We start from the raw sequence: 21,567 nt of genomic DNA on the forward strand, positions 1-21,567 counted from the left end.
ACGTGCAATGGGTTCTAGATATCATGCCTGTCATAAATTTCAAATTTAGCTGTTTCTTTTTCAATATTTTTCTTACTGTACTCCATAAACTTAGAAAGGTCCTTGTTTCTTCTTTAGGTGTGAGCTCATTCCTCACTTCCCTTTGTTGAAATGTTTCTTCCATCATTTGATTTCAGAAAAAAAAAGAAATTTATGCCACAATTGCAACTAGAACTACTCATCCAAGAAAAGAGTTTTAAGTGAATCTGTCAAGAACATTTGTTATATTCATGCTTAGTTTGATTTTACAAGTATATTTGATTACCTACCCCTTTAGTCTATACTGTGTAAATATATTGTTCATTGTTTGGAAAATAGATGTTGAAATGCCTTGAATGTAGACAGAGAAAACAAGCAGATAAGGGAGGAAGTGGCACTTTGGCTCAAGTGGTAGAGCACTAGCCTTGAGCTGAAGAGATGAGGGACAGTGCCCAGGCCCAGAGTTCAAGACTCACGATGGACCAAAAAAAGGAAAAAAGGAAAAAGGAAAAGAAAAGAAGACAAAGTAAGGAGACATACAATATTTCAACACTTTAACCCAGGAAATTAGAAGGGTTCCTATAGTTTATGGAAGGTTTTAAATACTTAGTGCACTCATGAATTGGACTAGGGAATGGTGTACTTGGTAAGCAGCAGCAAAAATCTACTGAAGAGTAATCTTTGTTTTAATAAGACCAAGACAGCACAGGATGAGGAATTTCCATATGTAATGTACTGCCCAGGGTAGAACTCAGGAAGAAATCACACTTAAATGAGATAAGACTTTGTAAGGCAATTACACTACAGAAAGCAAGAGCAAATCTGGGTGCTGGTGGCTTACACCTCATATCCTAGCTATTCAGGAGGCTGAGATCTGAGGATCAATGTTTAGCTTCAAACCATTATCCAAACCATAATCTTCAGAGTTCAGGGCCATAGGAGCCCAGATTTAGGGATTTTTTTAAATCCACATGTAATGTCCAAGAGTTGGAGTTCATTCACAAATATGAGATGTCACCAGTGCTGCCCAGCCCCCACCTTGTTGCAGCTGAGTAGCAGGACAATCATATCCCCTAATAGAGTTCCTCACCATCCCAGAGAGAATGAAGATTGCAGACTATCCCCCAGAATGCTCCAGTGTCAAAACAAAATAGTCAAAATATTAACCCAGATAGAATAGACACACAGAAGTAAAGGAAATCTCACCAAGGCAGTTTAGTTCTGTGAGGAAGGGAGCCTAGACATTCTACCCAGAGTCAAGCAGGCATGCCAGGCAGGGTGGCCCTTGAGCTTTTTATCTTAACACAAGGAGTGGTGATGTCTCTGAGACACAGTAGTTGTTGGGCTCTTTTAACTCCATTGGTAAGGACTTCATAGCCTTGACACCGCTGGCTGGTTATGAACAATATAGCTGACGGTTACAGTTTGAAGTTAAGATATGAATTATTTCAGTAAGTGTGTGTTAACAGATGGTAACTTGCTGCAAGTTGGAGACACTTTGGTTTGACAGAATAGATCGCTTTTTGTCAAAATAGCATCAAGAAAAAGCAGATTACAAATGCTCTATAACTCAAGAACTGTGTAACTTTATTTCAAAAATTTTAGGAGAGTCTATTTCTGGTAATCAAACACACATAAACAAAAAAAGACCAGGATTAAACGAGATATTATTCTATGCAAACTACTCACAGATTATTTTTTGTATTTTGTTGTGTTCTTGCTTGTGAGGCTTGATTTAGAGCCTGGGCACTCTCCCTGGGTTAATTTTGCTCAAGGATGGTGCTCTAAAACCAAAGTAGTGATTTTCTGGTGGGTTATTGGAGATAAGAGTGTCTTGGACTTTCCTGTCTGTGCTGGCTTCGAACGAAGATCCTCAGAATTCAGCCTCCTGAGTAGCTAGGATTATTAGGCATGAGCCATCAGTACCCATCTTATTTTTGTATTTTCTAACTTACACTCAAACCTGCAACAAGAAGACGCATTTTAGTATCAGCTAATTGTGCTTAATCATCTTTTATTGGGAGTAGGAAATTTATGAAATGTCTAAGCCTGCTCTATATGATAGCCACTAGTGAATCATACATAGTTATTAGACATGTAAAAATGTGGTTAGTACACAGGACTACTAGAAGAAAATCTTGAAGAAAGCTGAGACAGTTGGCTGCAGTTGGGGCCAGGTGAGACAGAGGAGCACAAGTATATTGTGTAGTAGAGAAGGTCCCTGGCAACTTTCCTGTTCTGATGTCAAGACAAAGGCTGTTATTAGAGTTCTTGATTATAGCCATTCTAACTAGGGTGAGGTGGAATCTCAATGTTGCTTTGATTTGTATTTCTATTATGGCTAGGGAATTTGAGCATTTCTTCATGTTTCTATTGGCCATCCTTCTTTCCTCTTCAGAGAAGTTTCTCTTCAAGTCTTTAGCCCACTTATTTATTGGGCAGTTGTTTCTTTGAGGATTTGTTGTTGGGGGATTTAATTTTTTGAGTTCCAATTATATTTTAGATATGAGAACCCTTGGCCGTTGTATGGCTAGTGAAGATCTTCTCCCAATCTGTGTGCTTTCTATTGATTTTGCTAGCTATGTCCTTTGCCATGCAGATGCTCTGCAATTTCATGCAATCCCATTTGTCCAACATTTCTTTGATTTCTTGTGTTTCTGGGTCTCTATTAAGAAAATTTTGGCCTGCTCCAAGGAGACCTAGAGTTTCTCCTATTCCATCCTATAATGTTTCCAGAGTGTCTGCTTTGACTCCAAGGTCTTTGATCCATTTGGAGTTGATTCTGTTGCAGGGTAATATATAAAGATCTAGCTTTATTTTTCTACAAGTGATTAACCAGTTTTGCCACTTACTGAGGAGGCTGTTTTTATTCCATTCTATTTTTTTAGCTCACTTATCGGAGATTAGATGGCTATGGTCTGTAGGTTCATTTCTGTGTTTTCAATTCTATTCCATTGGTCCTGAGGTCTGTTCTTGTGCCAGTACCAAGCTGTGGAGGGGATGTGGACAGAAGGGAACCCTACAGAATTTTTGGTGGGAGTGTAAACTTGTTCAACAACTTTGGAAAGTAGTATGAAGGTTCTTCAAAAGACTCCACTTAGAGCTCTCCTATGCCCCAGCAATCCCAATATGGGGCATTTACCGAAATGATCACAAACAAGACCATATTAAAGTTCCCAGCACAACTATGTTTATTGCAGCATTATTTACCATAGCTAAGATATGGAACCAACCCAGATGCCCCTCAGTAGATGAATGGATCAAGAAAATGTGGTATATATACACAATGGAATTCTATGTCTCCATCAGAAAGAATGACATTTCCTCATTTGTTAGGAAATGGAAAGACTTGGAAACAATTATATTAAGTGAAGTAAGCCAGGCCCAAAGAAACATAGGTCCCATGGTTTGCTTTATTTGCAATAACTAGTATATTTCTGACACAAGCAGAAAAGATCAGATAAGTTGATGTTAGGTAAAATGAACCCCAAGATAATTATTGAAATGTTTTCTTCTTTCTTGTGATTGATTGTAACATATTTATAAGATGATTTCTTTATTGGTTTATATGTCCCTCCCCCACGGTATAACCCCTGCTTTGATTGTATTTGATGTTGGTATAATTTGTGGAGGGGAAGAGCAAAAACAAACCGTTTAATTAGGAATACAGGTGGACCCATTGCAACAATGAGATGTGCAAGTCGTTATGTTGAAAAACGAACTTTACAACTTTGGCCAGGCAGGATGGGGGTGGGGGAAGATGGGAAGGGATGGGAAGGGGAAATAAAGGAGGAGGCAACAATGCTTGATAAGAAATGTACTCTTTACCTTGCCCATGTAATTGTAACCCCTCTGTACGGTATTTTCACAATAAAAATTTTTAAAAATAAGTCAAATGGGGAACATGGTACACTACATGTGGGATAGAGACCTGGGAGGTAGAGGGAACACATTCAGAACCAGATTAGAAACTTGCAGTAAGGAGTGAGTGAATTGTGGCACTTGCACAATCTGGCAGTCTGGAGGACTGGATGGAAATTATTTGAACGGTATTTCTGCGATGTAAAAATATGTGGACCAAGTTGTTATATGAGGAAACAGACCATAAAATGATGCAGTATCCAGCATCCCTACTGTCTGTCACTCACTCATCCCCTAAGCTCTGGGGTCTAATCCCTCCATAGTCCCAGCATAAGAGGGACTATGACAGTGGTCTGAGAGCAACCACTCAGGATAACTTGGTGATTGTAATTATGGGATGGAAGACATTGTCTTGAGCAGTCTCCAGTACAACTAGAGTTAATCCTAGTTAATCAGCCCAAGTGAGCAGGTTAGATGGGGAGGGCAAGCAGGAGCTGGTGCTGCCCTGCTCCCCAAATAGGTATGTGGATGGGGGAGGACTGTAGGAGCAGGTCTCATGGTGACTCTATCCACTGTGTCTGGATTACAATGATCCCACAATGCAAATCTTTTTCTAGCTGACCAATAAGATAAAAGAATCAAGGCCACACCCACATTATGTGCTTCCTAGTACCACTGGCATTTCCCTCTATTGCCTCATACCACTACCGGCAGTTGAAGGAAGGTGGTGACTGAGTGAATTTCAGAGATCCTGTAGGAAGTGGGTGATTGCAAGAATAGAGGTGATTTCAGAAAGCCTTGTAATATGGTCCCTCCACCATCCCTATCCCAGTGCTGGGATATCTAACCAAACCAGACACGCATGCACAATAAAATTTTCTTTAGGCAAGAAACTAAAGAAAGAGTATCTGGAGAGGAATTTTCCTGGTGGACCCACTGAAACCAAAAAAAAGAAAACTAAAAACAGAGGTAAGCTCAAAACAAATATTACTGGGGACTGTAAATCAGCTAAGGGTGAGACCAAAGACCATGCATACCTGGAATTTTCCTCTGGTTCCTTTCCTGCTAGTGTACTTTCCACTAACACTGGAATCACTAACAATATGTCAGAAAGCCTAATTCACCCCAAGAGAGTAACCAAAATATAGACAATGGTAATAGGAGAGAAGGCATGGGTGGATACAAAGCTAGAGACCATGAAAGAATTAATGACCAAATTAAGGCTAGAGAGAGACATGTTGCAGGGGACTTGAAGTTGGAGAGGTCCATGAGGAAAGACAAAAGGCTCAACAGATGAACCAACTGAGAGATGAGAAAGAGCAATGGTGCGATAAGTGTTTGACCTAGAGACCAAAATGGTGGAACTTCAAAGGCAGTTGGCAGAGCTTCCCTCCAAGCAGCAGCATGGAGTACCAACTCAGACCAAGCTACAGCTGCCAGCCAATACCTATTAGTCGCAGACGTAGCAACAGAAATGGGAGAAGAAGTGTTACATTCAAGGGTGGGAAAACTAGAACCTCAGTCTCCAGAATCTTTAGCAGCAGGAGTGGCTGTGGTAACTGGAGCAGCAGGGAAAGGCCTGGGATCTGCATGAGTTCTTCAAGACAGTGGGAAGATTACACAAACATGAGGCCATGAGATGCACAATTTTGCATAACCTAGAGATCAAAGAGCAGCTGGGCCAGGTGCAGGATGCCTTACATAGGCTAAGAGGAGAAGGTCTCTACTTTGCTGCACTCACAGGTGCAGGTGAAAGAAGAAGCTGGACCAGCAAGAGGAGAAGTTAGAAGAATGGAAAAAGATGGCTGAGTTAAGGAGCCACGTGGCTCAACATGAACAGCTGCAGGAGCTCAGAGCTACCTGTGAACAGCACAGGGCCTACAAACTGCAGCTGACCTTAAAGAATGAGGCCTTGCCACAGTACCTGCAGAAGTACACACAACTGCTGGACGAAGTTGGAGGACCAAGAAGGTCCATCAAAAATTACACAACAATTTTGATATGCCTTAAAACACCAGAAAGAAACAGGACCAGCTGTGGGCCCCAGCTGAGCTTTTTGGCTTTCACTAGAGAAGGAAGAGTGAGCAAAAAGAAAAGGGGAGACTCTACTTGTTGTGACTGTCCTAGAAGACAGACAACCCAAAGACCAGGTGGGATTTTTATCTTTATCCATTGGTGAATTAAAGAAGGCGAAGCTCAGCCAGCAGCTGCAGGAGCAACATACGTACTGTGGGTGCCTGACCAATCTGGTAGTCAAGAGCCACAGAAAGCTGAAGCAGTAGGGTTTCTTCTTCAGGAGTTGAAACCATGGGATAGAAAGCAGGACACACAAATGCCCAAGAAGACCCTGAAATTCTGCTTCATCCACAAGCTGCCTGAAAAAGGTGGGCTTCCAGAAGCAAGTGGATAATCTCCAACATCGATGCAGCCAGCTGTCAAAACCTATCAGCACCATTGAAAAGTCCCTAGAATTCTATAAAAAACAGATGGAAGTACTGGATGAGCTATATCAGAAGAAAGATGAGTGTGTCAACCAGCTCTCCCAGGAGGAGAGGGAGAAGAAGAAGGAGCTGCAGGAGCTACTACTGCTTCTTGCAGATGAAGGCACCTGAGATTCAGGACAAGTTCCTGGCAGCCATCCAAACCCCTGCTGAAGAGGGCCCCTCAGACCTATCAGGCTCTAGGAAGAGGGAAGTTATCAAGGAGCAACATGATTTTGAAGAGTTAAAGCTTGAACACTATGTGGAGCCTGCCCAAGGAGAGGCTGGGGTACCTTCGCATCTCAAGGACCTCTACTACAGAGCAGATTGTGCTACAACAGCTTGCTATTCAAGCACCTACATGAGCTTGCAGGCTAGGGCAATGAAGGCTGCAGGACTGAGGCAAATGACAACTTTGAGATCATTTTTGCATGAATACCTGGAGGCGTCCAGCTGGGGAACAGGGCTCTTGTCCTCTAACTTACTTTGTTGCATGAGGACTAGTTGGCATTCTCTCATGCCTAATTATAAGGGATGAGAGAGGGGAGGAGCCAAACATACCAGTGGCTTCTGGGAGGTGGCCCAAATTCTGGAGACATTTAACAGTCCGTTCATTACCAGGAAAGGGGCTCAGGTGTAGGTTTCGACAAAGTGTAAATTCTTTACAAAGGAAGTTAGAGAGTGATGGCATGGTTTTATATTACTATATTATAGTAATAATGGAAAATGTTTGATGTCACAGTTTAATAATAGTGTATTTTAAATTCATAACATTACATATTCTTAATTTTATGCAATATTTTGATATTACTTTATTGTATACATTATATCAATCATTTCATGATGTATGTTGTATGTCACTAGCATTACTTGGATTTTTGAAAATGTAAAGAATGCTGAGCTGGGCAATAGTGAATTTTCTTTTTTGTATGTTAAAAATTACAATGGTGATAGTGAGATGAAAAAATAATAAAAACCACAGAAAAAGGAAAACATTAATGCTGAAATCCTGGAACAAACAGAGATGTGAGATGAACAATTGGAAGTCTAACACAAGACACATGGATTACAGAAATGTAATCCAAAAATAAGAATACATAATTATGAAATATCTATGGATATTGCATATCTTAATAAATTTTCAGTGGAACCTATTGAAATGATATATGTTGAATATTATTTTTGAACTAAAAAATAAAATTCAAACTAGTATGTTACTTAGTCTTTGTAAAGTGGATTAGATTCTGCAGGTGTAATGATATACCTTTGACTCAGGTAATAAATTGAAAATTCAGAAACAGGTATTCAGTATTTAAATAAAAAAGTAATTACACAAATTGATCTAAATGCCAAATGTATCATCTGTCTTAGATCTGTATATTAAGTTAAAATCACATTACTTATGAAGCAGAATAAATAGCTGAACTAATATTAATGTCTCTAAAGTATTTTCTTAATTAAAAAATTTCCCCCAAGAAAAAGGTTAGTGTAAAAATCACCTTTGAGCATACTCTACAACTCTGGTGTGAAAAATTAAACAAAAGTAATGAATTATATATAGCTCCATATTCATAGCTTTTATGAAATTTTAATGAATTACTTTAAAATGTCCTTCATTTTTGAAATCAGTTCAGAATTCTTGCATAAATTAAAATTGGAGAACTACATTACCAATAGAAAATGAATACAGTATTTTTATGAGATTAGAAGTCCAATGAGAATAGAAAGATTGAAATGGCTCAAGTGGTGAAGCACCTGACAAGCAGGAGGCATGACAATTTCCAAATAAAAAACTTGGATGATCATCTAATAACTCCACAATGTAAGCTCAGCTAATTTTCAAAACCACAAGATACAAAGACACCTACATTCTGGTGGAAAAGTAATTAATGCATAGTACGAAAATAAAAGATACAAAAAGGTAAGGAAAAAAAAGGTTTTCCAATCCTGTATAAATTTAACCTGCACCTAACCAAAATACACAGCACTTGTCACTGTCTAAGAAAATTGTAAGAGGCATTTCCTTGAAAGAGGAAGTTAAAGGTGTGGTTGCCAGGATGGAAATTCCAACTCCAAATGATATGTAAATCAACCTCCCTAAATGAGAACTCAGGTACACACTCTTTTCTAGGCCCACTGCCCTGAATCAAAGGACCTTTTACTCCTCCTTTTGTGAAAGGGAACTTTCTTTACACTTTTTTTTTTACCACCTGCCGATTGCTGACACATTATATAGAGAAATCACTGGGCCAGGGTATGGTGTTTCTTTATCTTGACCATGGCAGTGTGAGTTTTTGGAATGTGTTTAAGAGTTCCCTTCTCTGGAGATATCCCATTGGCTATTTCCAATTTGCTGTCAGACCCTTTTTCTCCAATGATAAACCATTATTAGTGAAGATTCTATATGTTGGGAACTCTATAGCAGAGAACTTTTCTCAAATGAAGCAAACCATTAATACTGTACTAATTTGAATTTCTTTGCACAGTAATCCCATTTTGTTATGAAATATGGAGGTAACATATAATAAAATATAAAATGTAAAAAATAATGAAGATAAGATAAAGTAGCAACAATGCAACAAGAGAGCAAAAAACTATTTAAAAATTGCTATAAAAATAAACCCATGCAAAAATGAGTCCCCAGTGACTGCTTTTCACCATGAAAGAAGGTGAATCTCAGAATAACAGCAAAAAACAAAACAAATCAAAACAAAAACCATTTAATTCAGTGGGCATTTTTGTTTTCCCAGTAATCCTTGCTACTCAGCAGGCTGAGCAGGATGGCAGTTCATAGCCAGTTCATATAGGAAAGTCCAAAAGACTCATCTTCAATTAACCACCAAAGTGGAGCTGTGGTCCAAGTAGTAGGAGAAAAAAAAGCAAAGCAAACAACAACAACAACCACCAAAAAAACCCTCACGAATACTGCTCATGCCCTAAGTTCAAGCCCCAGGTACATCCTCAAAGTTCTAAAGCAGGCTTTTGATGACTAGATCCTGTTATCCATCCTGGGAAGAAAAAAAAGAAACACCTCTATACTAGACCATTAGGGTGTTTAAACTTTCTATTAGATTGGATTCTTTAAGTTGTAGTACTAATTCCTAAAAATAAAATAAAATGAAGTGGAATACTTAGAGAAATTGCTGGTAATAATGGAGAAGAAAGAAAGTGAATGGTTGCACACTAAAGATGAAGGAATGGCTTTAGAAAAAATAAGTCATAATGTTTTAGGGTAAAAATGAAGAGCACATTAACTCAGGCTAAGAGATTAATAATAACAATGGCAAAGCTCAATTTATACATTAGGCATACTGAGAGATTAACAATAGCCAACAATTGTAACAATACAACAGTTTGCTGTCCAGTTGTGATGGCTCTTTGTTGGTGTCTGTCTTTCACTCTATGTACCCAATTATCGTGCCATCATCCCTGCTGTCATTATCATATGAAGATAAAAAATAATGCTTAGCCAACTCCAGTGGTGCACTCCCTGTAATCCTAGCTACTCAGGAAACAGATCTGAGGATCTCGGTTCAAACCCGGCCCAGGCAGGAAAGTCGTAGACACTCATCTCCAATAAACCACTAGAAAACTGGAAGTGTTGCTGTGGCTCAAGTGGTAGAGGGCTCACCTTGAGCTGAAGAGATGAGCGAAAGCACCAGACCCAGAGTTCCGCAGCATTAATGACAAAAATTTTTAAAAAAGAAAAATTAAAAAGATTGTTTGATAATCAATGCCTGAAAGTCAATGATGCAAACATAGTGTTAGGCTACTATTTAGCTGCTGGCAATTCAGATAGGGGATTATGCTTTCAAAGCTAATGGATCAACACCAAGAAAGGTACAGGATTGATTATAGTAACAAAACCACAAATGGGAAAAGTTATGCCAAGGATACTACAGAACCTATAACCCTAAAGAGAATATTCTGATAGGATAAAACTTATTGCAAATTGAATATTAATAATGTGTTCTTGAAATCCAATGTATATAATGTATATATATATATGTATATACATGTTTATGTCTATGATAATTTTTAGATCATTCTCAAAAACGGCATTGAGTTATTAAATTATATATCAGAATACCACATCATTTTATAATAAAAAGGTATAAATGATATTTAAAATAAAGATAAGAGAAATAGAGTGGAAGAAGAGCTCAGGGACAGATCTTTTACCCTGAGTTCAAGTCCAGCACTGACAGACAAACAACAAGAACAACAACATCGGAAGGATGAATTTGATGGAAAATGGACTTGGGAGGAAGTGACCTAGGAGCCTAGGATGTTTGTTGACTCACAGTCAGGTGATCATCGACAGTCAGGTGATTACTGGTGTGATTAAAGCAGGTGATGGGAAAGCTGGGAGGGGCTGGTCTGTGGGCAGACTTAACCCTGATCACAACTCAAGCAAGAGATAATTCTTGTCATCTCAGCTTTGTGCAAAGTGTGAATCAGAAGATCTCAGTCCAGGGAGCCTAAGCATAAGCACAATTTTCTATTCCAAAAGCAAAAGCAAACAGAAGAGGACATGGCTTAAGTGGTAAAGTACCAACCCAGCATCAGGCCTGACAAATTACAAATTAATGAAGACCCACAAGATACAATGGATGATGCCACGAATGTGTCCTACAGTCCGGTGGAAAAGTAATAAACTCATAGTCCAAATATAAAGCATACACAGAAGTAAAAAACAAAATAAAACAAACACAATAAACTTTTCCAACCCTGGACAAACCTAAGTTGCACCTCACCCAAATCACCTAACCAAATTGCTTGTCCTTGAAAGAGGAAGTGAAAGGTGGGGTTGTCAGGATGTAAATTCCAACTTCTATTGATATGTAAATCAGCTTCCCTAAACAACCAATCAGAGACACTTCTTTTTCTGGACCCACCTTCTTTCAGTATAAATAGAGTGGAAGTCTGAGACTCAGGCATTGCTGAAGATCCCTCAGCAGGAGGAGGCCGTTTGGAGCTTGGATACTCCAGGTGAGGATCAGAGTGGGAGAATCTACTCCTCTTTTAATTCTTCTTTCCTTGGTTTGGTGTTGTTGTTGTTGTTGGTGTTTTGTTGGTTGTGGGGATTGAACCCAGTGGTAGGGCAGTGTTGCTGGGCCTCTTTGTGCTCAAGACTGGGCATTATCCCTGGGTCACTTTGTGGTCAAGTTTAGTGCTTTACCACGTGAGTCACAGCCCACTTGTGATTTTGGAGTGGTAAATAGGAGATAAGAGTCTGTGTCAGGGGGATTTTGGTGCCCAGGCCTGCTTCAAAGCTTGATCCTCATATCCCAACCTCTTGGGTAGCTAGGGTTTTAGGGGTGAGTCACCAGCACCTCATTAGATTCTAGGAATGATGGATCCTGACATTGTCCAGGCCTTCCAGAAGGAACTGAGCTGTGGCATCTGTATGAATACTTTCATAGAGCCAGTCACCCTAGAGTGCGGGCACAGTTTTTGTCGACCTTGTCTCTTCCTTTGCTGGGAAGAGACTCCAGCCAGGTGCCCAGGATGCAAGGGACCCGGCCAGCAGACAAACCTGAAAACCAACGTGGTTCTGAGGAGCCTGGTGGCCATTGCCAGAAGAGCCAGACTCAGGCAGTTCCTGAGCTCTGAGGAATACATGTGTGGGACACACAGGGAGACCAAGCAGATGTTCTGTGAGGTAGACAGGGCCCTGCTCTGTAGGAGCTGCTCCATGTCTCAGGAGCACAGGGCTCACAAACACTATCCTATAGAAAGGGCTGCTGATGTGCAGAGGAAGATGATTTCAAAGCAGATGCATGCTGTATGGGAAAATACTCAAGAAAACCAGCACAATTTACAGGAGAAGAGGAGACACAGCAACCAATGGATTTATTATGTGAACCTCTACCGAGACAAGACTAAGAATGCTGCAGCTTTTTGTCCAGGAGGAGAAAAGACATCATTCCCAGCTACTGATCAATGAAGGAAGAGCCATGTTACAGCAACTCAGAGAAAGGGAAACCTAAATGCTTCAGAAGAAGCACCAGCTCAGGAATATGTTTCTGGAGCTGATCGAAACATACCAGAAGCCAGATGTGGAACTGCTTCAGGGTGTAGAGTTGACCCTAGAAAGCTATGTGTCAGTGTTGGTCTTCACGCCACTTCCTCTGAGGCCACAGCTCAGTGCCCCTCCCATGCCTGGAATGAAAGAGAAGCTCAATCAGTACCGGGTGGAGATTGCCTTCAATGAAACTATGGGGAATCAAGGTCCTGGGAGCAGTGTTAGACATGACCATCAATATGCGGTTTTGAATTCTGAAGACTCCCTCCACTTCACTGCTTTTGGATGCCAAGTCTTCAGCTCTGGGAAACATTACTGGGATGTTAGTGTGGATGAGTTTTCGACCTGGGCCTTGGGTGTTGTTACTGATTCTGTCATAGGGAGCAACCTCAGTGAATCTGAGGACGTTTTCCTCCTTTTGTTTGTGAAAGAGAAAACACTTTACACCATTTTTACCACCTTCCCATTGCTGTCTCAATATGTAGAGAAGCCTCTGGGCCGGGTTGGTGTGTTTCTTGATCTTGAGCATGGCAGTGTGAGTTTTTGGAATGTGGCTAAGTGTTCCCTTATCTGGAGATACCCCAATGATTCTCTCTGATTTCCTGTCAGGCCCCTTTTTTCCAGTGGTATCCCGGTGTCCTAAGTGAAGAGACTCTCTATGTGTTGGGAACTCTATGGCAGAGAACCATTCTCAAATGAAGCAAACCACTAATACTGTACTAATTTAAATTTTTTCATGAAATATGGTGGTAACTATAAAATGTAAAAACCAGTATTAAATGAAGATAAGATAAAGTAGCAACAATGCAACAAGAGAGCAAATAAATATTTTAAAATTGTTATAAAAATAAACCCATGCAAAACTGAGTCCCCAGTGATGGCTTTTCACCCTGAAAGCAGTTGGAGTCCAGAATAACAACAAAAAACAACATTGAATGCAGTGGGCACTGTTGTTTTACCAGTAATCCTTGCTAATCAGCAGGCTGAGTTCTGAGGATGGCAATGCATAGCCAGGAAAAACAGAAAAATCCAAGTGACTCTTATCTCCAAATAACCACCAAAGTGGAGTTGTGTTCACATGGTAGAGGAAAAAAATTCCCACGAGAACAAGGCTCATGCCCTAAGTTCAAGCCGCAGGAACAGCTAGTACAAAAATACAGTACTAGTTTCAGTGACACAAAGTTCTAGAGCAGCCTTTCTGTTAATAGGTCCTGTTATCCATCCTGGGAGGAAAAACACAAACACCTCTCTCCTAGAGCATAGGGGTCTTTACACTTTCTATTAGATTGGATTCTTTAACTTTCGGTACCAATTCCTAAACAAGGGGGAAAAATGTATACTCAGACAAAGAGCTGGTAATAATGGAGAAGACACTAAATGGTTGAACACTAAAGATGAAGGCCTGTCTTTAAATAGAAGAAATAAGTCATCCTTTTGGGGGGTAAAAATGAGCAGAGAGATTCATAATAATAACTATAGCAGGGCTGGGAAGGTGGCTCAGTGGTAGAGCGCTTGCCTTGCATGCCTGAGACCCTGGGTTTGATTCCTCAGCAACACATTAGAAAAAAGAAACAGCCGGAAGTGGCGCTGTGGCTCAAGTGATAGAGCACTAGCCTTGAGCTGAAGAGCCAAGGGACAGCGTCCAGGCCCAGAGTTCAGGCCCCATTACGGGACCCAAAAAAAGAAACAAAAAAATAAACCCAAACCATAACTATGGCAAACCTTAATTTATATATTAGGCATACTGAAAGGTAAAAGAGCCACCACTTGTAACAATATAACAGGATGCTTTGCAGGTGTGATGGCTCTTTTTTGGATAATTAATTGTAGTTCTTTGATCCCCTGTGGCATTATCATATGGAGTTAAAAATGCTTACATTTTGTTTCCCTTTCACCCTATATATTTAATTGTTGTGTGTTCATCCCTTCTGTAATTATCTTATTGATGGGCAAAAGCTACTAACTTGAGATTCAATGATATGAATGTAGGGTTAGACTGCTACTTCCCTGTTGGAAAGTCAGATATAGGAGAATTTGCTTTTAAAGCTCATGGTTCAACAAACAAGAACAGATAAGGTTCAAGATTGATTCATAGTAATAAATCCTGGAAGGTGAAAGCTTATGTCATCGATACTATAGAACTTACTACCCTAAAAATAATATCCTAGATAATTTTCTAAAGTTTATAGCAAATAGAGTATTAATAATGTGCTCTTATAACACACACACACACACACACGAGCATTAGTAGGTTCTTTTATCAGTTTATCATATATATTAATTTAATTTACCATTTCATTTTAATATAAGCTTAGTCATATATTTTGCTCCAACATAAAACTCAAGGACAGTGCATAGATACTTAGTTTAAGCTCCTGGTCTGTTTCGGGGAAAAAAAATAAAATGGATAAGTCACAATAGAAAATAGACATGGAGAAAGTAAACTCAGATTCAAGGATCCTTTTCTGACTCACAGGTGATGGACAGTCAGGTGATTACTGGGTTCAGGCTGGTGAAGGAGATGGGTGTAGGGCATAGGCTTCCTGCAGACCTAACAATGATCACATCCCATCCAATAGCTAGTCAAGTTAGCATATGTCTGTCATCTCAGCTATATACAAAGTCTCAATAGGAATATCTCATCCAGGAAAGCCTAAGCATTAACACAAGATCATATTACAAAAATAAACTAAAAAATGGTATGTTGTATACAGTTCTGGTACTGTACTGTTGAATTCATACCATTTGCTTAAACTCTGCTAACCAATTTACTTATCACTAAATGTTAATAAAATGCAATGATGTTGGTCCAGTTTTTCAATTTAGAAAACCATAGGCAGGTGTTAATAAACATACGGTGGTGCTGCGTTTATTAGAAGAATGTTTGTGTGGTCATGTTTCACTGTATAAATGTGAGTATAAAGAATTCAGTGCAGTCTTTACCTTCCCACACGTGATTTTTTAGGGTGACCTCACCTTCCTATTATAGGATTAAAAGTAGTGTTTGTGACTTTGACCACATTTGGTAGTTTTTGACTGTTGTCCTGTGCACTGTTGTTTTTATTTTTCTCTCATTTCCGAGAAAAAAGGTAAATTACTTGCTGTAATCATGCTGTATTTCCCTGGCTTATACATTTAAATTTCTATTGTTTATTTCTGTGAAATCAATGATACATTCTGACATCATTTTGATATTTTATGTAATCATACAAGCATATACTATTCCATCTTTCTGCAATAATATCTTTGCATTAGTAATTAGTAATATCCTGGATACTGTATTGTTCATTTCAGAACTTCATGATTATTTTTACTACCGGCATAATTAATGCCATTGACAAAAGAACTCAATAAATTAGACGTAGTCAAAATTTTCTACCTTATATATCTAGAAGCACGAACAAAACTACTTTATTCTTGTTTGGGTTATAAATTTGTGGCATATATTGTTATGGATCTATAGTTTATTTTTTATTGTATTTTATTTATCTATTCATTATTTATTTTTGTTTAATTAATTTATTTTATTTGCTAGTTTTTAAAATATTTTATTTGAATAGTTGAAGAAAGGAGTTGCCATTCAATAAAGTAGTTTTTGAATACAATATATCTTGATCTCTTTAATCCCTTTTAACATTTTCACTCATCTCTCCCAACTGCTTATTCTCTGATTTTTTCTTAATTTTGTGGAATATGCATTGATTTTTTTACTTGCTCCTGTTTTCCACCAATTTGCTATATTCTATGTCTACTTTCATAGTAGAACACTTTAATTTTATGCCTAGCAGGAGAGACTGTACAACTCCCAAATTCCAGAACATTTATTTATTTCTACCTTTGTTAAAGATTATCTATTATTCCATTTAAAAATCATTTTATGTGTAATTGAAAAATGTTATATTTGTTAAATTAATTCTATAAAATTTAGGGATTCTTTGTATTTTGAAAGTATATTTGATCATTATCACCTTGGAATATTCTCAAATATTCGTCATTCAGAAGGAAATCTTATACCTGTCTGCAGCTATTCTGAATTCTCCTTAGACTTCCAACCCCAAAGAAACTAATGTTATGCCTCATTTTGATAATTCAAAAATTTCATGAAAATCAAATCATTTTATGTGTTATTTTGTGTCTAGTTCTTTCTATCTAGCCTGTTGTCAGTGTTTCCACTAATATCAATTCTCCATTTCTCTTTTTTACTTGATAATGGGCTATTTCATGAGTATAATATGTTTTGTGATCTGTTTTCCTATTGGTCAGCCTGAAATTTTTTTAATTCTTTGGCTGTCATAGATAATATTGCTGTGATGATGCACAAGTTTTGAACTTAAGTGTATAAAAACTATAGGCAAACTTTCTAGGCTGTACAAAGTTTCTAGGCTGTTTGGTGTTTCTGTAACTAACTTCGTGAGGAACTTTTACACACTAATTTCCAAGATGAATGTGCTATTTTACAGTGTATGAGAGCTTCAATTTCTTTACATCCTTGCCAAACCTACTAATGCACATCTTCTTTTACCCATTCTGGTGAGTATCAAATGACATATCATTTCTATTTTATAAGTGATTTTACATGTGCTAATGTTATTAACCTCCTTTCCTCTGTTTACACATTGTTCGATTAAGAAATTTCAAGTCAAATTCTTTGTCCATTAATTTAGTTACTGGTCCATTTTTTTCCTTGTTCTCCAATTCTTTTCTTTTGGAATAGGAATGTTTACACCATGTTATTATATATTGAAAGTATGGTGCTCCTCATCCTCTCTGTCATCCTCTTCCTCTTCTTCCTTTCTCTTCTTTCTCCTCCTTGTTCCTCTTTCTCTACTTCTTTTTTCTCCTCTTCCTCTTCTTCCTTCCTCTTACTCTACCTCTCTGGTTCCTCTTCTTCTTCTTCTCTGCCCCTCTTCTTCTTTCTTGGACCAAAGCTTCATACTGTCCTAGTAAGCACTCTACCACTTAAAACTGGACAATCCTAGTTTGTTTTTCACATAGGGTCTATTGCTTTTACTCAGGCTTCCCTAGAATTGTGATCCTCCTGTCTTCACTATGAGTAGCTTTAATTAAAGGCATGTGTCTATATACTTGTTATATAATTGGTTTTGCTTTTTTTAAAAAAAATTATTTACTTTTTTTGTTTTGGTCATGGGGCCTGAACTTGGCCTGGGCCCAGTCCCTCAGCATTTCAGCTCAAGCTATCACTTTACCACTTGAGCCACAGTGTCCATTCCAGCTTTTTCTGCTTATGTGGTGCTGAGGAATTGAACCCAGGGTCTCATGCATACAAGGCAAGCACTCTACCACTGAGCCACCTTTCCAGCCCTATTTTGCTTTATTTTCATGGCAACTCTCAGCTAAAAATTTTCTTTGAGTCTCTGTGGACATTTTGAACCTGGAATTTTGAATGATGTTGGAAGTCAAGGCTACAAAGAATTTTGGAGAGAGGCAATGCATTCTGTTACCTCTCCTTTTATGCTAGTGTCAGAAGATGAATGTACACCTTTTGGAGACAAAAGTGGAACGTTTTTGGATAAGGAGATGTGTTTGGGTGCTGTGTTCAAATGAAATGGTTAATTCATATTGTCACTTTGATTGGATTGAAAAATATGCAAGAGAGCAATAACATACACAACTAGGTGTATGGGGTCTGAGTACCCAGAGAAGTTTAGCAAAGTGGAAAAACACATGCTGATTGTGTACTATCCTCAAGTCTAAAAACTTAGAATCAAGGGAGGGAAAATGAGAAACAAATTTATTCAGGAGTTCTCTCTCTGCTTACAAATCACCATAATGTGTTACTTATTTCCTTGTCTTGGCCATTTTCTCTCAGCCAAAATCAACTAAAATGGAACCATAAAGCAATATAGCCTTCCCTTCTTTAATTGGTTTTTCATAGGTTATTTCTCAGTGATGAGAGTCTAACACATTGCTGAATTTAAAAATTGATTAATAAACAATTTGTATTAAGTGATTAGAATTTACTTAGTTACAGTGATGAAAACTGACATGCATTTTTAGAGAAGAATGACTGCCACAGTTGTGCATCAAAACTTTCTGAGCATAGAAATGTATAATACATTACTCAGAGGAATCTTCTGGGAATAAAATCATTGCAATTTTTTAATCAGAAAAAGTAGGAATAATTTTGAGAATATAATTTAAGTCCACTTTTTGAACTTTGAGAAAACAAACACAAAGCAATTTTAATTAGAAAAAGTGTGTTATCTATTAAAGCTATATCAAAAGCTTTTTTAAAAGAAATTCATGTAAATAGGATCTCAGATCAAAAGGAACCAATTAAGAGCTTTACTATTCATACAAGTATGAGATAATTAGGACTAGGTTAGTATAAATAGGAAGAGATGATAAATTGATATGAAGAACACTTAAGGAATAAAAAATTTTTATTTTCATCTTTATCAAAATCTATGTACTATATATTCTATATTAACATCTATATGTGTGTATATGTACATATATGTATATGTATATATATATATATATATATATATATATGCATTCACAAGCCTCATGAGTGACAAAAAAAATAAACATGAGGAATATAGTGAAAAAAACACAAATTCAGATATCAAAAGTGGCGTGGTGGGGTCAAGGGGAAAGACTAGACAAATGAAGAGGAAAAGGGGAAGAAAATGCAGGCAAGAGTCTAGTGTATAGCCTACCAAACAGAAGGGGATGGTAGAAGAAAGACTGGTGACAATGTTGAAAGAGGTAACACTGATCAAGGCATATTGTGTTTGTAAGCTGCTTTGTTAACTGCCAATACCTTTGTCCAATGACTTAATGATAAGACTAAAAAAATCACAATAAATTACAACTCTTAGCCAGTTACCTGTGGCTCATAACTATAAATCTAGCTAATCAGGAAGCTGATATTTCGAAGCCAGTCCTTGTAGGAAAGTCCTTAAGATGGTTATCTCCAATTAACCAGTATAAAGCTGGAAGTGGAGTTTTGGCCTAAGTCTTTGAACACCAGTATCAAGTGGAAAAGCCAAGAGAGAGCATGAGATCCTGAGTTCAAACCCTGGGGCTCCTCCCCCCATGTAACACTTAAGTAAAAATTTACTTAGACAAAATATTTAAGGATAAATTTGCATTTTTTATGAGAAAGGCTGACAATTGATATTACTTCTCTAAATTCTGTAAGCAATCATTTGTTAAGGCTAGTTGGTATTTTAATTAATGAGTTGAAATTTTGAGGTTAGAATTTTATAAAGCTACACAATACTGGACTATGTAGGAATGGCTCCATTTCAATTTATTTTTTTCTTTTTCTTATTTATTGTTTGTTTATTGTATGTTTATTTATTGCCATGTCTTAGGGCTGGAAGTCTGGGCCTGGGCTCTGTCTCTGAGCTCTACTACTTGAGACACAGCTCCATTTCCGGCTTTTTTGATGGTTCCTTCGAGATAAGAGTATCATAATAGACTTTCTTGCGAAGGCTGGCTTTGAAACACTATTCTCAAATCTCAGCCTCCTGAGATAGCTAGAATTACAGGCATGTGCAAGCAGCACCTGGCATTCAATTTCAATTAGTAAAAATATTAAATGGTAGATTGGTAAAGTATCGCAGTAAAAATCTTAAATTTATTTTGAAAATTTCTTTATATAATCACATTTCTTAATATGAAATACTTCACATTTTAAGTAATTTGTTGCATGTTGAATCAGATTATTCAAATCATGTTTCTATCCTTTAATGTTATAGATTACTATCGAATCATGGATTTAGATTATCAGCAAAGCTTTCTAGATATTCAAATAACTATTCTCTGTATGTTGTATGTTTTTTTAGTTTGTTACAAATATGGTATAATTCACTACATTTTATTCAAATGAGTTTTGTGGTCATATAATTAAAAATAACCTATAATAAAGTCACTACAAAGAAGGCAACTCTGTTGCACAAATGCAATATTGTGTGATCAAGAATATAAGGTGCACACAATCAAACCAGTAAGAAGTTAAACATATATTACCGAGTGTGTGTTTGTGTGTGTGTTTGTGTGTGTTTACATATGTAAGTTTTAAAATAAATTTTTATCGGGAAAATACTGTACAAAGGGGTTACAATCACATGAGCAAGGTAATGAGTACATTTCTTATCAAGCACTATTGCCTCCTCCTTTGTTGGTGTTTCCTCTATCATCCTTTCCCTCACATCTCCACAACTACATTTCCCCCTACTCTCTATCCCCTGCTCATTACCATTCCCCCCTCCACAAAAAAGAGTTTGTTTTTTGCCTTCCTCTCCATAAATTATACCAACATCAAATACAGTGAAAATAGGGATTATACCATGGGGGAAGGACAAACAAATCAACAAAAAATCACCCTATAAATATGTTAGAAACAATAGGAAGAAAGAAAAACCACTTGAGTCCTTATCTTGGGGTTTCTTTTGTCTAACATTAAGCTATCTGATCTTTTCTGCTTGTTTCAGACATTTCAAATAAGGGAAACCATGGGACCTATGTTTCTTTGGACCTGGCTTACATCACTTAATATACGTTTTTCTGTCTTTCCATTTCCTAACAAATGGGACAACGTCATTCTTTCTGATGGAAGCATAGAATACATTGTGTATATATACCACATTTTCTTGATCCATTCATCTACTGAGGGGCATCTGATTTGGTTCCATATTTTAGCTATGGTAAATAATGCTGCAATAAACATAGTTGTGCTGGTAGCTTTAGTGTGGTCTTGTTTGTGATCATTTGGGGAAATACCCAAAAGTGGGATTGCTGGGTCATAGGGGAGCTCTATGTGGAGTCTTTCGAGGAACCTCCATACTACTTTGAAAGTAGCTGAACAAGTTTACATTCCTATCAATAGTGAAGTAGGGTTCCATTCTGGCCACGTCCCCTTCAGCATCTGTTGTTATGAGAGTTCTTAAGTATAGCTATTCTAACTGGGGTGAGGTGGTATCTCAGTGTTGCTTCGATTTGCATTTCTTTTAAGGCTAGGGAGGTTGAGCATTTCTTCATGTGTCTATTGGCCATCCTTCTTTCCTCTTCAGAGAAGTTTATCTTTAAGTCTTTAGCCCATTTATTTATTGGGCAGTTGTTTCTTTGAGGATTTGTTGTTGGGGGATTTAATTTTTTGAGTTCCAGGTATATTTTAGGTATGAGATCCATGTCCGTTGTATGGCTAGT

The 21,567-nt window shown here is 37.8% G+C and overlaps 1 protein-coding gene and 1 pseudogene across 2 annotated transcripts in view; both read left to right on the forward strand.

Moving 5' to 3' along the window:
- The first annotated feature begins 11,715 nt into the window (after nt 1-11,715).
- Nucleotides 11,716-12,309, forward strand: LOC106002762 (tripartite motif-containing protein 43B-like). Its single transcript, XM_013037569.1, has one exon. It carries the CDS (start codon nt 11,716-11,718, stop codon nt 12,307-12,309), a length of 594 nt encoding a protein of 197 aa, XP_012893023.1.
- A 43-nt stretch (nt 12,310-12,352) lies between these two features.
- LOC106002763 overlaps nt 12,353-21,567 on the forward strand; it is a 130,199-nt pseudogene continuing 120,984 nt past the window's right edge. Inside the window, exon 1 of the transcript XR_001175954.1 lies at nt 12,353-12,922. The product of XR_001175954.1 is annotated as an uncharacterized LOC106002763 (transcript). The remainder of the gene's footprint in view (nt 12,923-21,567) is intronic.

Source organism: Dipodomys ordii, unplaced genomic scaffold, assembly GCF_000151885.1.
Source record: "Dipodomys ordii isolate 6190 unplaced genomic scaffold, Dord_2.0 Scaffold1000000616, whole genome shotgun sequence".
Classification (NCBI taxonomy): domain Eukaryota; kingdom Metazoa; phylum Chordata; class Mammalia; order Rodentia; family Heteromyidae; genus Dipodomys; species Dipodomys ordii.

Bases quoted from the DNA above. Each gene is read 5' to 3' on its own strand.
- LOC106002762 (XM_013037569.1), top strand. From the start codon at position 11,716: ATGGATCCTGACATTGTCCAGGCCTTCCAGAAGGAACTGAGCTGTGGC.